The sequence below is a fragment of the Tetrao urogallus genome (assembly GCF_951394365.1).
Source record: "Tetrao urogallus genome assembly, chromosome: 1".
NCBI classification, from domain to species: Eukaryota; Metazoa; Chordata; class Aves; order Galliformes; family Phasianidae; genus Tetrao; species Tetrao urogallus.
In genome coordinates, this window is record NC_136813.1 from 40,446,921 (window position 1) to 40,465,439 (window position 18,519).

General features: G+C 41.5%; 1 protein-coding gene across 1 annotated transcript in view; it reads right to left on the reverse strand.

Annotated features, from left to right (window-relative positions):
- Nucleotides 1-18,519, reverse strand: part of KLF12 (KLF transcription factor 12) — a gene marked incomplete at its 3' end in the record, with an annotated part of 258,378 nt that overhangs the window by 149,909 nt on the left and 89,950 nt on the right. Inside the window, exon 2 of the mRNA XM_079549022.1 lies at nt 5,664-5,753. Coding sequence (XP_079405148.1) covers nt 5,664-5,729 — 66 coding nt within the window. The 5' untranslated portion in view covers nt 5,730-5,753. The remainder of the gene's footprint in view (nt 1-5,663; nt 5,754-18,519) is intronic.

The following is an 18,519-nucleotide window of genomic DNA, read 5'->3' on the forward strand; positions in this document are numbered from 1 at the left end:
CTTTGCTATTGACACACTTCTCAGCAGAATTTCAATAGGTGATTTCAGGTGACTTTGAAAATAAAACAGATTTCTGTCACTACCATCCAAGCAGAACAGATTTCTCTGTTGATATATACAACATAAGTATACAACTTATGCGTTCATGGCTTTCTTCAGACCTGATAGGATAATTTGGCAAGAGGCACAGAACAACACTGGCCTGTTAAGGGGTTTTGCTGTTTCAGTCATTGTTTTCATAATTCAGCCATTATAAGGCATTGGAATGCAGATTTAGAAGACCAATTCAGAATAATCTTCCAACAGAGATCTGAGAGGAGACAGTGCGATCACAGGAATGGATGAAGCTGAAGGTCCAGAAACAAAAAGACTGACGAAAATTAGAAGTGCGTTATTCTCCATATTTGAGGATTAATTCATGGACTTACTCCACAAGGGCTTATGGTCTGAATCTGTAAATACTGAAGGAAGTGTAACTTCATGTGCCTGCATGAGACACAACAGTTTTAAAAAACTGGTCTACATCTGCAGCAATGGCCACCAAAACATCAAACTCAAGGCAGCCAACATCCATCCTATCTTCTTGATAGTAGACATCAGTTAATGAATCCACTGTCTTGTTTGTATTACCATTTAAATTAATGCAGCCTCCATTTTTACAGTGAGGACCATTGCTTTCTAAATCAGTTTTTGGCATAGCCAAATAACAAGTATTTATTTCCACCTACACCAATTTAGGCCGAGACAGTTTTCTTTGTGTCTTTCTTTGAAGGCAGTTACTGACATGCAAAGATGTTACTGCAGACCAAAAGATCTAAAGCTGCAGGTCATGGGAGGATATTAAATGATAAGCAAATTCACATTTCTAAAGTAATTCTACCAATTTATTAGCAATGCCAGCTCCCGTTCCACAGTAGGGGAGGTAATAACAAAGACTTGTTAAAGGGCAATGTGATATCTTTTATGTAATGTCTTTTTTAATTTGTGATGAAGTCATTAAAGCAGCACTGTATCTTCTTGAAGCTTCAAACAATAGTCGGCACTAAATCTCCTGTGCAAAATTAAGGACAGTAGTTCACTGGGAAAAATAAGCATCTGTTCTTGCTAATGCTAATGGCCTTCTAAAAATCATTAAACTATTCTAAATTGGCGATGATAAAACAAAGCAAAACTGTTTTAACTTCTTCCAAAGCAAAGAGAAAATCCATTTTCCTTGCAAATACTTTGTTCCAAATTTGCTCAGTAACCTGGTAACCTGTACTTCATAAGGCATTTCTCTCTTATGAAGTTGCCTAAATCTCATTCACCCACAATCGTTTGGCTTCTTAAATCTGCATTAGTAAAAGCTTCTCTTTACTTCATTTACACAGTCTGTAGACCTTGAGTCACGACCACCTCTCTCTACTCACAGGCTTGAAGGAACTGGTACTTCAGTCACAGCTGAAATAAAGTTTTTAGCTCCCCAGTTTCTTACAGCTTAACAAGAAACTTGTCTATTCTGCCGTGGAACCAGCTCACATAGCTTTGTTCTACGCTTACCCTGAAATCTTAGTTGGCCTACACTTTCTTCTCTGTTGTGTCCCTTCTGCTGTGTTGCCTTTTAAATACAAATTTAATTACTCTATGTATGTAACACTTCTGCTGTATAAGAATACTTTCTTAACATTGCTGTGCAGAGATGTCAGCTCAGGTTTGGATATAGAACACCCTAGCACAATGCAAGAAACAGACATATCATGAAACAAAGCAAAATCAAAGATCTCATAGCAAGACAAAGATCTTGGAGTTCAACGCACAGACAGTAAAGAACAACCTCATACTTCACCTACCCTGCAAAAAGATCAAGGTCCCCAAAAAGAAAACAATGGATTGACTCCAAACACATCTGAAAATGCTTAGTCTCAGGTTTAATTAATTGCTCTGTCCTGGTTCACAACTGGAATCTCTATAACAACCACATGTTGTCAAGGGCCAGCATCAGGTGAATACCAGGTTACCCAGAGCAGAAGATGGAAGACAAATTTCTAATGGAAGTGCATGTGGACAAGTGGTGCCTCCTTCACCATAGCCATAACCTGGGTCTGTTAAACCTAAGAAGACTGAGAGGTATCTGATAAATGTTTATAAATACCTAAAGGGAGGTGGGTAGCAAATGGATGAGGCTAGGCTCCTCTTGGTGGCGTGTAGTGACAGGACAAGGAATAATGGCCTAAAACTTACACAGGAAGTTCTGTACTAGTATGCGGAAGAACTTCTTTATGGTAAAGGTGACAGTGCACTGGAACAGGTTGCCCAGAAAAATTGTGGAGTCTCCTACGGAGATATTTAAGACCCTTATGGACATCTGCCTGTGCGACCTACTGTAGGGCACCTGCTTTAGCAGGGGGTTGGACTCGATGATCTCTTGAGGTCCTTTCCAACCCCTGCGATTCTGTGATTCTCTGATTTGACCCAAATAGGAAGTATGAGCAACTTCAGGTTCATACCAGTTTTTGTCTGTTTATGGAATGTTTTTTTTTTTGCCTTCTATCATGCTTCTGCTTTGCCAGAATGGGAGTAAAAGGAAATGGAACGTTACTGCTTTTTGAACTTTTTTTTTCTACCTTGTCACATTACTGCAGTGACCACTACATGCTTCAGCTACGTTGCTACACAGCAGTATTTTTTACTGCTGGGAGATTACTACTTCACAAACACTGAGGACAAGCATGATTTTTTTAAAACACGCTTTTAAGTCCCATATCAAACACATATTGTTTAATCATTACACACATCAAATTATAAAATAAACTGAAACTTAGTAGTGCACCCTCAAATGCTATGGTTATGTCATCTCCTGAAGTCAACTGCCTAGCTGGCACTTTACATTTACACTTGCAATTCCCACTTGAAGCAATGATGGAGGCATTTAGCTTACTCCCCTCATGGCCTTGGAAATGTACCCAGAAACACAGGGGCACCTTCTGGCTCCTGCTCTTTGCTAGTAATTCAGCACTGGCACTGAATGACTTGAGAAAATCCCCACACCTTTCCTTCACCTGCATCATACACTGCACTCCACAGGAGCATGAATGCAACAGGGCACGCTGGCACAGAAGCAGAACTTTACACAGTTCCCACCTGCCATCATTCCAAATGTGTCCAATTGCATCCATGCAACAGCTGCCCAGTATGCAATTAAACTCTCCTCTACCAGTTGCTCTCTCACCAGGCAAACATTTCAAAAGCCAGGACAGCAGAGGACTGTCTGGGGGTCTCAAACAGCACTGCATGCATGGCCAACCAATATCTAAAAAAAAAAAAAATGCCCTTTCTGTGAATCCCACTGTGGAGGTTAAGAACCAGAAGCGACAGATAACCAAGGCGTAACAAATACAAAAACACCTTTTCTGGCTGATGGATTCATAAACCCTGCAAGGAAGTTTTCAGTATGGCAGATAAGAAACAGTCACACATCCTTGGAACCCGCAATTAATTTAATGTTAATTTCAACCTATAACCAATAATGAGATAACCAAGCAGTAACAGCAAAAAGCCAGTTGTCTTCCTAGAGAGGTTTTAGAGCAGTTTGCATCCAAGATGATGAAGCTTTGGCTTCTACCTTTAAAAACGATTCAAAAATGCTATCCCGATTTGCCAAGTTTTCAAAGTAGAAATGCCTCCCTGCACTCCACCACACTGCAATGAGGTGCAACTACATGGACTTCAGACACTGAAACAACACAAGAGGAGCTATTTCAAATTCACACTGCACAGATCACACTTCAGATCCCACCCCACTCTTCCCAGTTATGATATTCACCTTCCCAAACAGTTTCACAGCACGCGTCTTTGATAATCCCAGCCTTCAAACACTTGTTCCTGTTATGTCTACAAACATCTACATATTCAAAACAGTCTCTGAAGCACACGCTAAACATCTGTTTCAACCATTTTCCTCTTTAGAGTTTGAGCTGTTTCCTGGAAAATTGCCATCCTAATGGCCAGTTCCTCAGTTAGCAAACTGGAGAATTCATTTTGTATTTATTGATTATTCCCTAATGAAGAGTCATAAAGGTGCTGGAAAATCCTGACCAGACACTTCTTAATTAGTATCAAAGCACATAAAATCTCAAATCAAACTCAGCTCTTTGTCCAAAGTCTCAGTCACTGGAAAAGAAAGAGATGAAATCATTTTCTGCTTACACAGAAGTCTGTACATTTATATTAAAAAAATAAAACGTAAGGAAATTAATAAAACTATATAAATTACTCATTTCCTTCCAGTTTCTAAGACGCCAAGTAGGTCTTCCAGAATGAAATCACACTTTACTGAAGGAAGTATTCTTCCTGAAGGGACCAGCTATATCTATCACGTATAGAACTTACTGTAAATGAAAAACAAAACAAAACAGTATAGCATTTGCCTTCTGGAGAATATGAAGATTTGTATTACATATAAAGACACAATACAAAGCATCCAAAGTATTTAAAACTACCTCTAATGGATCTGTCTTTTCATCACCGTGTTTTATAAGACAGTCAAACTTCAGTGTTCCCTCAGCCTATGCCGGGCTGGTATGTTTTCTGATGGTACTCTTGAGAAGACAGAGATGAGCAAAACGGCCCTTAAATGTCAAGGTTTTTTGCTCAAAACAAGCCTCAAGAACATTCTGAATAACTGATCTCTCCTAGCAAGTCTTTCAGGTTAAGCCATCCTGAAAGTTAATTCCTTGTCTTCCATATCATTTAAGTTCTCAATTAAATAACTGAGAAAATAGCAGGAAGGAAAAAAATAACAGAAGGAGGCAAAAGCCCATCCTCACATGGCAACAACTGCTTCTTTTGTTATACTCTCTGCTCGTTGAATCCAGAGTGGGAAGGTGGCTAGAATTCTTCAGCACAGCATAAAATGCACACAAGGGAATAAAGACTTCGTGACAGAACAAAACCTCATCTTGTTAGTATCTATAAACATCCCCATTAAATTTAGATCTTCTCATGACAGTCTGCAGTCTCTAATGTAATTATTATCACACGTATAAGAAAATGCCATACAAAGCCAAAACATCAGTCACCCATTTTCCTAAAATCTACCACTCTAACACCAAGTGTTTCCTCTGCAGAAATTCAGAATTGTATTCATAGGGTCAGTTCAGTACTCAGCAAACTCCACAACAGTAACTTTAACCATATGAAGCTTCCAGCCCCCTTATCACAACGATAAACAAATATATTCCACCCCAAAGAGCAGTTCTACAGTTTTGCAAAAATAGTAAATGAAATAGGACAAGCTTATAAAGGACAAATCAACCGTGCTAAGGCAAAGAATGCAAGAAGGTAGAATAGCAAAAACTTGTGGGCCTTACGGGATATATGAATTTGGCTTCTTTGCTGCAATCCATTACTTCTCTCCATTCTTCAAACTGCACGCTTTTTGGTAGTCTTAAAATTACACTGTAGAAAATATCTTTGCTAAACCAGATAATTTCAGCATATCTTCCACAGAATTTTGTGTTCCCAGCAGATAAGATCAGATCACCACATTTTCAAGAAAATGAGCTCCAAAATGGTAACAGAGAAAAGTGCAATACAACAGGAGGGCCAGCTAACCACAGAGTAGCTTGGCTAGGGTCACCAGCTTGCTGAAAAATGAAGCCACATACATAGAAACCTCTGCTTACCCCTTGCTCAGATTCCAGCAGCTCTGTTTTAACTCTGACTGCCGGCATCCCATCCAGCATTAACATTCTGTTTTCAAAAGCGCTGACGTCCTAGAGCAAAAAAAGACAAGAGTAATTACAAAAGACATGAAAAACATTTGACAAAAGTTGTAATTCTATACTATTATAGAAGTAAGTTTCTTCTAAATGAAGTTCATGAACATGTAATAATAATCATAGAATCACCAAGGTTGGAAAAGACCTACAAGATCATCCAGTCCAACCATCCACCTATCACCAATAGTTCTCACTAAACCATGTCCCTCAACACAACATCCAGACGTTTCTTGAACACCTCCATGTTCAGTGACTCCACCACCTCCCTGGGCAGCCCATTCCAGTGCCTGACCACTCTTTCAGAAAAGTTCTATTTCCCGACGTCCAACCTAAATTTCCCCTGGCGCAGCTTGAAGCCATTCCCTCTAGTCCTATCACCAGTTACACAAGAGAAGAAGCCGACCCCCAGCTCACTACAGCCTCCCTTCAGGTAGTTATAGAGAGCAATAAGGTCTCCCCTGAGCCTCCTCTTCTCCAGACCGAACAATCCCAGCTCCTTCAGCCGCTCCTCATAAGCCCTGTGCTCCAGACCCCTCACCAGCTTTGTTGCCCTTCTTTGAACCCGCTCCAGGGCCTCAAAATCTTGCAGTGAGGGGCCCAAAACTGGACACAGTACTCAAGGTGTGGCCTCACCAGAGCTGAGAACAGGGGACAATCACTGCCCTGTTCCTGCTGGCAACACCATTCCTAATGCAAGCCAGGATGCCATTGGCCTTCTTGGCCACCTGGGCACACTGCTGGCTCATGTTCAGCCAAGCATCAATCACTACCTCCAGGTTCCATGTCCAGGTACATGTTAATAACGTATAATAATAATGTTAGACCTCTGTTTTAGTAACGGACAATATGCGCTGAGAACTTCTGTTAGAAGTGAGAGCTGCAAAGCTGAAATTGTCTGCATCGACATCCTCATTTATGAATGCCCCATTCCACTGTTTCCTGAGTTTTCTCATGAACTATGCAGAACAATCTCCTGTGCCTTCAGTTCAGATCCCACCTCAACCTGAGTTAATTTTATAACGCAGCCAAGGTTCAAGTCTGGTACCTGAAAGTGAGTCCCTTCAGCTGCCTTTTGGATTGGACAAGATGCTGAGAATAAAGATATTTTATCACTCTAATGACAATATGACCTGACAAATCAACACACTTTGGTCAGTTGTATGGAAATGTGAAAGCCTCAGAGCTCTTTATCAAATATGAAACTATGACACATATACAAGCTTTTAAGTGACTCTTTCACAGCTACTTACTTATTTGTGGCCCCCTCTGGAAAGCAGTACTTGAGAATGGAAACTCACTTTCACTCTGTTACCACAGAGACCTCAATAAATGTACTGCAATGGAAAAAAAACTTTTTTTACGTGTTTCACTGGCAGCAGATCTGCTCAGCACTGTGTGGTGCCATTATCCATAAGGAGTTCCTATGTTAACTGCCCTGTTCCTTATCATGAGTACTTCAGAAGAATTTTTAAGAAAAACCGTAATGCTTCCTAAAAGCTTCTGAAATATGCTTACTTTTCAGCAGTAAGTTCTGTACCCACTGATTATTATTCAGTGTTTGAGGTGCAGGTTGGGAAAAGCAAGGGGAGGAATATGACGCCATGGAACAGCTCTTGGAAATCACTCCAGGCTCTACATCCCTCTTCCCAGCAAGGGCTGCTGCACTGTGTTTACTCATCACAAGCGAATCTCATGCCTTTGGGCATTACAGTGCCTCAGTGACTTGGATGTGCTTTGGGGTGGAGCAGCAGCAGGAGCCAGGCTGGCATTCTGGGCTCTCCCAGCACCTGTTCTGCAAGCAGGGAAGTCCCCCTACATTCTTGATTTATAAGCAGCACAGTTGAGTTTTACAGAAAGATCAGGAATATACCATAATAAAGCATCCCTTAGGTTGTTTAGCTTGTTGACAAAGAAGGATGAGCAGATATTGCTTTGTGTCCCCGAGGAGGTCTTACCCAAATGAAAAAAGGGACGTGGCTGCTTGCTGCAGAAGGCACAAGCAGGAGGAGGGGGGAAGACAAAGCACAATCGAGGAAAGGCATGTTTAATGAACTGTTAGAATCTGATTAGAGGCTAATGTCCCTTTTAGTGCTTTGTACCAATTTATAGCTGATATACTTGAACCATTTTTTCCCACTGGCTGTGATAAACTCATTAGCTCTAAAAATGCAAGCTAACCAGAGCCTTTGAAGTTTAAAACTGATAAATCATGAAAACCTGACTGGTTCATGTACCATTTAACACATTCACATTTAACCAATTTTTCCCAGCACCTGTTTCCCTTTTGTTGTCTGAAATCGTATTTCTTAAAAGCAATGCTATGCCTTTTGAGCGTAGGTCTGAAGAATGAATACAGTGAACAGTGCTGGCTTTTGGGTCATTCATAATTCAAGAGTAGCAACAATCTCAGGAGTAGATTCTTTACAAACTATTTGATCCTTCTGCATTTGTAGCTGAAAAGACATTGTGTGACATATCCGGGCAGACCTGAGCAGATCTAATCCGTGCTTTACACACACAGATGAAATATTTAGCCCAGCATTCACTCAGAGAGCTGATCTCTCCTAACTCCGCTCTCCTGCTGCAACAAGGCTTTGCTCTACAGTATGCTTAAAGCCATTCTGCAAATACAATATAATTGCTGAGGCTTGTGTATGGTGGGCAGCCATCTAAGGAGAACAGACTCAAGTGAGACGGGTGGTGAGGTGAATTCAGCTCCCCTTGGAACCCCTTGGTCAGCTGGGCCAGATGGAGCATTCACACCTGAGCGAGGCCAGGCTGCTCCAGTGCCCCATGATAATTACACTCAGGAGACCCACCAACCAGGATTGCCGATATGATGCATTAAGTCAAAACGTTTTTCACACCACACTTCCCTCTTGGTTCACTAAACCCTACTGTGGCAGCTAAATTGCAGCCCTGTCACATGTGAAGGTGATACGAACTCTTGTGCCAGCCTCTGATGCACACCATCCCACCTCCTAGCCCTGCCCACCTGCTGGACCCCACTCACCCACCCAGGCACAACACAGCAGATGCATAGTCTAAAGTAGGCATATCACAGAATCACAGAATCACAGAATCACCCGGGTTGGAAGGGACCTCAAGGATCATGTAGTTCCAACCCCCCTGCCTAGCAGGGCCACCAAACATACACATTTAGATCAGGTTGCCCAGGACCCCGTCCAACCTGGCCTTGAACTCGTCCAAGGACGGGGCATCCACAACCTCCCTGGGCAGCCTGTTCCAGGGCCTAATCACTCTCCTTGTAAAGAACTTCCCCCTAACATCCAACCTAAATCTTCCCTCCTTCAACTTGGATCCATTTCCCCTAGTCCTGCTATTGTCAGCCCTTTTGAAGAGTTTACTCCCCTCCTGGGTGTAGGTTCCCTTCAGGTATTGATAGGCTGCAATGAGGTCGCCCCGCAGCCTTCTCTTCTCCAGGCTGAACAAGCCCAACTCCCTCAGCCTGTCCTCATAGGGGAGGTGCTCCAGCCCCCTGATCATCTTACTCGCCCTCCTCTGGACCCTTTCCAAAATCTCCATGTCTTTCTTGTACTGGGGGCTCCACACCTGGACACAGTACTCCAGATGGGGCCTCACAAGAGCCGAGTAGAGAGGGACAATCACCTCCCTGTCCCTGCTGACCACCCCTCTCCTGATGGAGCCCAGGATCCCATTCGCCTTTCGAGCTGCCAGAGCGCAGTGCTCACCAAGCCTAGCTCTGCATGACTTTATGGAAACATCTGCTATCTTGGATCAATAAACTAACTGACCCTAAAAGAAAAAACCTCTGTTTCTCACTGCTATCAATCTCAGCCTTTCACTGATCAGGTTTGGACATTTACTGTCTTGAAAAATGAACATAAAACACCAAGTATGTGCAATTACAGTTATTACAGCACAATGACTACCATTACAGTAACTGTCACAGGAATCAAATACATTATAAGGTTTACATGCTCCTTTTCTGAGAAGACATCTAATAAGAAACCACTATTTTTGAGAAATGCAGCATCAGTCAGTGGAAGAACATTTCCAAACACAGCTTTAGATTTACAATAAACAAGTTTCAGTCTTAATGAGAGCATGCTCAAAGAGCTAAGAGCAGAAGACGTCTTCCTATCTCAAAGCTATGATGGATAATTTGTCTTGCTTCTTCATCTTTGAGTCGTTTTCACACAAGTTTTCTGCACACACAGGAATTTCAGAATTCATCATGTTTCTCAAACTTTGAGTCATTTTTGCAGGACTCCCAAATTGTTTCTTTTTTTTTTTTTTTTTTAATGACAGACAACTTAAATGTATTACAGAACTACAAAACAGCCCACATCACTTCTACACTCTGGCAATAAGATGACTGCTGTTTTTTTCTGAAAATGAATACCTGAATTCACACTATTCTCATTACTTACATTACTATACTGAAAATACAGTATCCATCAATCAAAGCAATAAAGCAATAGACAACTCAGGACAAAATATCTGAAGTGATCCATGCAAGGTAAAGCTTTTGAAAATATAACTGAACATTTGAATGATATAACAATATGATTTTGAAAGTTTGAAATGCTTCTTTTTCTCTGGTTCAAGGGAAACTAGAAGAATGAAAGATCATAATCTCTTCTCAAACACCACTACCACCTCTAAGGAGAGAAGGAGAAACCTTCTTGAATTCTCAGAGGAAGAAAGCATGAAACTGCCTTTTAACTTAATCTCCTATGCTTGCTTAAGACCTTCATTTCCAAAAAAGTAATTTATACACCAACACAATGACATGTTACTTGTAGAAATGATGTTTTTTTTAGGGTAAGGCACACAAGTTAACATTGCCACAGTACGTATCCTAGCAGTTCATTCCAATAAGCGAAGGAAGCAACCATCCAATAGAAAATAAAAGAAAATTTATGTGGCTAGAAGATAATCACTCAACTGGGAATTCTGCCAGGGAATCGGGGTTAACAGTCCATGTCTTGCCATAGGATCTTCATCATATGTAATTATGTATATTGCCGTGTGAAATGCTTAGAATGAAAGCAGAAACTCTGGTAGTTCTGCATTTTACTCTGAACTTGAATTTCATGTCAAATGCACCAGAAAAGAAAAGGATCATTTGCATTTATTGATGCTTCAAGGAAAAGGAAAAAAAAAATAATAAATGGTTGAACATTAAATTTTCATACTATTTTCAAGTGAAACCGGGTGTGGTTTATCTCATTCCATTCCAATTCAAAGTTAATTTCCTTAAGTGAGAACAGAACTTAGAGTTTGCAGAAGCCTATGTGAACAACATGGACATAAGTGCTCTGTTTTACACCTAATTTAAGGGACAATTTTAAATAGAACAGCAAAGGACTTCTGTGAATACCCCAGGACATCAGCTCAGCATGAGACTGTAAAGAATAATTAACTACGGCTAACCCTGCTAGCCTTATAAAGAGCTGGGGGTGAACCCAAATGTAGTTCATAAAATCCCAAACATTACATCATGCCAGAGGAGGCTGTAAGGCTACAGAAGAGGTACATATCACACACACATATCTACATGGCATCCAGTGATTACACACTGTCATGGTTTTATGATTCCTGGTTATCAGTATTCCACATCATAACATCATGCAGTGCACTGGGAGTTAAACTGTCAATGCTCCAGTTCCGGGCACCTGTCCGTAAGAGAAGAAGAACTACATTCCCCAGGGGGCTTTGCAGTCACAGAGGAGATACAACTCCTGGCAAGGTCACCTGATGTGCTCTTCTTCGTCAGGCTCTCCTCCCTGCTGCTCAACTGGGCTGTGCACCTCACCTCAGTGTTATGGTGAGGCCTCTCTACCTTTCAGACATACTCTCTCTCATTATATTTGATTTATTAGCTTTAATTCTAATTATACTGTATTATAGTGTGTTATCTCGCATTCCGATATTATATATTTAGTAAGTTAGTTTGTTTCTCCTCAGATCGTTGCCACTGTTTTTAATTATTTTGGGGTCCCCTGTTCCCTTTTTCCAGAGGCATGGATTTTGTGAAATCCCTCCATCCCTCTAGTCACAGAACTGGGCCGAACCAGCCCATAAACCGTTGACAGAGTGTAATCATTAATAATCTCCAAGATAAGGTTCTCAAAGTAAGAAGATGACTGCAGTATCAAATACCACACTAGTTTCTTGGCTGGTGTTACACCATACAGAAAAATGACAACCTTAATCCAGCATCCTGAAATGGTAAACAGCACAATAGACAACCAACAAGTAAGGTACTAAATGATAAGGTTTAATGAAAAAAAAAACCAACTCTGGAAGACCTCAGAAAATAAAAATAATATTGTGACCAGCAACTATCACACTTAGAACAATTTTAACACACTCTGGTCAGATTTGCTGTTATCTCAATCTTTTGAGCCCCACTGGGTGCCAAAAGGACTCTTGTGGTTTAACCTGGCAGCAGCTCAGCACCGTGCAGCTGTTCACTCACTCCTTCCCAGGCGGGATGAGGGAAAGGACTGGATAGAAAATAGATAAAAAAACCATTTACTATGACAGAAAAGGAAAACAGGAACAAAAAAAGCAATGATGACTATATGTATTTATGCGCAACACAGTTACGCGCCACCCACTGACTGACACACAGCAACAATACAACTGTTCACCAGCAGCATGACATCTCCAGTGGACTCCCAGCCAACTACTGAGCACTGGCCTGCCCCAGTCAACTACACACAGCCTTATGGCCTTCTGCACGATGTCACGTAGTACGGGATAACCTTGGCCAATCCAGGCCACCTGTCCTGGCTCCAACCCGTGCCATCATGGCGGGAGCTGCTCCCTGCTGAGTGGCTGGCCTGGCTCTGGCTGTGCATCCATCGCTCAGCAACAGCCCAAACACCACTTTGCTGTTCAGGCTGTCCACCTGAAACCAACACAATAATTCTGACACTACGTTACAAGTAACATTAATTATATCAGAGCCATACCTTTCACTATATACCAGGAATAACCACTTCGATTTCCTCCCAGCACAATATTCACAGAACAACTGGATAAGATTTTTTGAACACCAAATGAATATTGCAGGTTTTTTTTTTTTTTACACTTAGAAGCCTTGCACAAACACACACACACACATACAAAGTGACAAAAATGAGCCATCTATTCAGAACTGAAATGTATTTTAAAAATGACATGTTTCAAAGAAACATGCAATGCATTTACCTTTATACAGGAACTATTAAAAGCTAAAAAGATCTTTTTGTAATACCTCATGATACAGAGCAATAAGAAATTTTGATATTTCTTTCAAGCACAGACAATTAGTAAAGGGTACTAAGAATTAGAAACGAACAGCTTTTCACCAAAAAGATAGTAATTGAGCTAGACTGCCACTCTTCCTTGACCACAGTTACAAGTGAAGTGGTTTTGAAAAACTACTACTCAATCTCCAACGTAGTTTTGTGCTCTTATATCAATTGCCCTCGAGTCTCGAGAATAGTTTGAAGAATATGACGCTTAAAATTAAGAACAAATAGGAAAAATAAAATAGGTCAAGATAATGTGGAAGATTTTTCACAGTCCTGCAAAAACAATATTGATCCAATTTACAAAATAAACATTACTTAAAGGTTACCCTTACTATTAGTTGGGCTGTTGCTTCATTATTCAACTTGAGAAAAAAGATTGCATAAAACATAAACATAGAATCATAGAATGGCCTGGGTTGAAAAGGACCTCGAAGATCATTTAGTTTCAGCCCCCCTGCTATGTGCAGGGTCACCAACCACCAGACCAGGCTGCCCAGAGCCACGTCCAACTTGGTCTCGAATGGGCCAGGGATGGGGCATCCACAACCTCCTTGGGCAACCTGTTCCTGCATGTCACCGCAGTTTGTATGAACTCAGGTTTCTATTTAAGAAGTCTCTTTATCTTTTGCCTTTACTGAAAACTAAAATCAAAGTTTGTAAAATCAAAAATAAGTCTCAAGTCACAACAGGCTTTTAATTAACTTCTCCTGGTGCCAGAAGGAGTATATGACATCAACTGTGTCAGGGGAATAGTTTGACCACCTGACACAAATTTTCCCGTACCTTTTAATTGCACAAATTGTGGCTTTCTAGTAATTGACGGCCAAATAAGTATTAAATAGAATCGCCCAGGAGCCTACCTGGAAACACACAATGACTAGAATTCTACTCTGAATTCCACCTGCTGCTCTGGTAGCAGAATGAGCTGCTTGAACTGTAGGGAGCCACTGGCATACTTTTCTACCCACCTACCAATGTGCAGTCTGCTGCTATGAAGACAGATACAACGGGCACTGCACACTGGAAAATAAAGAGAGCATTTAGCATGTAACAGCAGCCATGGTTTAGTCCAGCATTTCTGTCTGAGATCCTGGATGAGAGGTCAAATGGTTGAATGTTGTTCCCCATTGCAGCCTGTGGGATGTGCCTGGCTGTGCCTGCAGAAGCCTGAAAGGACCACAGATCCTCATCTCTGCCACAACAAAGATCCAGAGGGGAGGTAAAACAGCCACAGAAGTGGGTTTGGAGGCCTGGACATCAGTACTTCCTCCTTACATCACACTGCCCTTTGCCAATCCAGTTTTCCAGGGAAATAAATGACCTACAAGCAATACTGTATGCCCTGCTGGAGCACAACTGGCTGGTGGATTATGTCCTTCAGTCTGGGGAGAAAACTGTTGCTCCTGCATATATCACATTCCTTCCCCTAGGACAGAGAATAATTACAAATTGATTGTCAGTGACGAAAGCTGACATGTTATTAATCACAGACATTACAAACTACATCCTTTTAACAAGAGTAATATAAGGTAATGTAGTCCTTAAGTACACCTAGTTCCCTTCTAGCAGCTGGGCCCTAAAAATGTTTTGACTTGATATTACTCTAAGCCAAAGGCAGTGTTTCTAATTTATCTGAGAGCTACAACATATAAGCAGAAATAAAAGTATACCAAGAAGTCAGCCTTCACACTTTGGGTTAAAAATGTAACCACTAAACTCTAGAAAACTGAATTAAGCAGGTCTTACTTGAATTTCAGATTTTCCTTTATTTATAGGCAGTTTTTAGAAACATTTTTTTTCACAGCATGGCTTAGGTTGGAGGGGACATTAAAGATTATCTATTTTTCAACCCCCGTGCCATGGACAGGGCTGCCACCCACCAGATCTGCATGCTCAGGTACCCGTCCAGCCAGGCCCTGAATGCTTCCAGAGATGGTGCATCCATAGCTTCTCTGGGCAGTCTGTGCCAGTGCCTCACCACCCTCTTCCTATCATTCTTTATCCACCAAATAGCCCACTCTTAAAATCCATTTATCTCCAATTTAGAGATAAGGATGTGGTGTGAGATCATGTCAAAGGCCTTGCAGATGTCCAGGTAGATGACATTGGTTGCCCTTCCTTTGCCCTCTGATGCTGTCACTCCATCACAGAAAGCCACCAGATTGGTCAGGCATGATCTGTCCTTGGTGAAGCCATGCTGGCTGTCTCAGATCACCTCCACATTTCTCACGTGCCTTAATATCTCTTCCAGGAGGATCTGCTCCATGGTCTTCCCAGGCACAGAGATGCGGCTCACCACCCTGTAGCTCCCCAGATCTTCCTTTCTCCCTTTCCTGAATATAGGAGTGATGTTTCCTTTTTTCCAATCACCAGGGACTTCACCTGACTATCACTGTTTTTCAAATATGATGGAGAGCAGCTCAGCAACCACCTCAGCCAGCTCCTTCAGAACCCTGGGGAGCATGCCATCCAGCGCCATAGACTTGTATACATTCAGCCTCAATTTAGATTCAGCCCTTTTTTTATTAAAGCAAAAACAGTATATGACAGCCTTTGCTCCCAGAAGTCAGACGCTATTTTCCAGCTCAGCTTGTTGCACTGCCCAGTAGAGAGACAGAAGATAAAGCATATTTACTATAGGCTTACAAAGAGAAGACGCCTGAATGCAGCTGTACTCCTTAAGACCAAAAACTGTAGGACATACCTGCAAGCAGCATAGCTGGCTCTCACGGGACCTCAGAAACCATCTGCCACAGTTCAAGTACAGAGCTGTAGAGATGATAGGCAGCAAGTAATGAAACCAAAAATACTGTCAGTGGCCTCATCCCACCTGTTAGGAAGAGCTGTAACCACAGCCCTCGCCCCAGCAGCTCCACCAGAGCAGCAGCAACAAGAGAGCACAGACTTTTTCTGCTGCTGCTATTTGCAAATCTGTGTATAAATACCACTTGATTCATGTACATACCAAAATAACACAAAAGTAATAAAATTAAGCTGAATGATTGTATGCTCAGGAGAAAAAGTCAGAGTGTTTGCCAGAAGCAAAACGTTATTTTATCAACTTTCTCTTTTGCAGAGTGCACGTGTATGGAAGCATACTAAGAGCTGTAGATGCTTCTTGCTGTGGAGCAAACAATCTGCTTATTCTGATGCTTCAAAAGGAAAGATATACACTGTGATGTAACTCCCAAACTGCAAATGTTGAACATTCTGTCACAACCTCATCTCTATCCTACTTAACATCAGTTTGAGGCCTTCACACTCCCCACAGGCTTCAGCATGAACTCCTGAGAACATGTTAATATTGAAGCTGGCAAGTAGCACTCATTAGTGTGTTTGTTTTTTTTTTAAAAGGCAAACGCTGACTTCTTAGCAAATGAATTATAAAGGAGCTCAACTTAAGAATGAGAATTTTTAAGTATCTACCAAATACAAGGCAAAAAAATGCCTGAAATAATGCATCACCTGCAAACTGCTCACATCAATTCCTACACAGTCAATATTAAGGGTATTCAATTGCTCACAATGTATCTTCTTACCCAAGGCAGGGTGACCAAAATGCTTATGCATAATAGAAAACGGTCACATTTAACTCCACAAGTAATAAATTATGGTGGAATTAGGGTCCACTTCAAAGGCAATTCTAATTAAGTGTTAAGAATTTCTAATTAACGAGTTTCAAATGTCAACAGCATGAATTTCTCAGATTCTAAGTGAAGTTGCAATTCCTCAAACACATTTGATGGCAAGTGTACTGCATATGAACAGTTATGCCAATAATTAAAATATCTGCCTAACATTAAGATTAAAGAACATTTTAAGTAACTTCCGATATAGCCATGAAAATGACAGAAAAAATATAAAATCAGAAAAAGAGATACTCAGCTAGCATATAAAGCCCCACAATAACAGATGTTTGCACTTTGATTATAGCACCCTTAAAATTCAGAGATACCAAATTTGTTGAAGTACATAAAATAAATAAACGTGCGTCTCTAGGGGAAAAACAGACGCATAACTTCTAACACATCAGTTAGCACGAAACTTTCTGATACCCTGTAAAAATTCAAGGAGATGCAAATGCTACAGCTAATGTTTTCTTTGACAGGATTGAAGGGTGAGTCTGCTGCCTCAGGAGGTCTCCAGTCCAACCTCTGGCCTTAAGCAGGGGCAGCTGGGAGCTCTGACCAGGTCGCTCAGGGTTATGCCCAGTCAGGCCTCAAAACTTGCAAGGATGGACATGGATCAAACCCTCTGGACAAGCTGCACCACTGACAGAAAATAATGTTTCCTCATAGTCTGAACCTTCCTCCTTCTACCATTCCCTTTCCCCTGCAGTCCATGCCTTCCAGCTGGGATGCAACCAACTGACCACAGCCCTCTGAGCTGATACATCCAGCTCAGAATTTAGATTTTTTTATCAAGGCTTTGCACATCTGACTGTGTCCCATCCCTGCTGCACTTACTGTAACTTGCATACAAGAATATTGCTGCAGACAGCTGGAAGCCTTGCAGAAGTTGAGATGAACAGTTCTCACTCCCCTTGCCCACTGTTCCAGTCACTTTATATCACAGAAACCAAGACAGCAGCTCAGGCATGCATCACCCTCGGGTGATTCCATGCTGACTATTTCCAGTCATCTCTTCATTCATGGTGCCCAGAAGCGTGGTCCCAGAGGACTGGCTCCATGATTTTCTCTGTGGACTGAAGGAAGGTCAACCGTCCTATAGCTCTTATTGTTTCTGACACTCCCTTCAAGCCTGAACTCACGCTGAGCTTTGGCTTTCCTGGTCCTGCCCCTGCACGCCTGCACGATATTAGTGTTCATTCTTTGCAGCCTATCCATGCTTCTCCCTCCTGTGACACTGTATCTGATCCTGTGAACTGTAATTCAGCCATTAGAAGTCCACTTGTCTTATCACCTGCAAAGGGATTAAAAAAAAATTCGATTTTTCTTCTACAAACTTGTTTTTCCAAGACACATTAAGCACAAAAATAAATATGCAAATTCTGGCTACAAATGTATTTGTGCCCTAGATTTTTTGCAGCTCTAAAATATGGGTTTCCAGTTCCCATACTCAAGACAGAATTTCCATTTTTCTGGTAGTACGTGGTCCAAGTCACTATCAAGAAAAGGACCTCAAACCAGGTGGGCCACTGTCTAACATATATCAATGTTGTTTTGCAGCACTTCACTCCCCATGATTCACTGCAGAGGCAAATGAGGCCATCACCAAAGCTTGGCATGGACTTCAAATGATACCTCCAGAGCCCACTTCCTTTGTTTTCTTCAATCACAGAATCATAGAATGGCTTGGGCTGGAAGGGACCTCAAGGATCATCAAGCTCCAACCTCCTGCCACAGGCAGGACCACCAACCTCTACATTTAATACTAGACCAGGCTGCCCAGTGCATGAACCAGAATGTTGACTAACTGTTATTTTCACAAAGTACACCATGCTATAC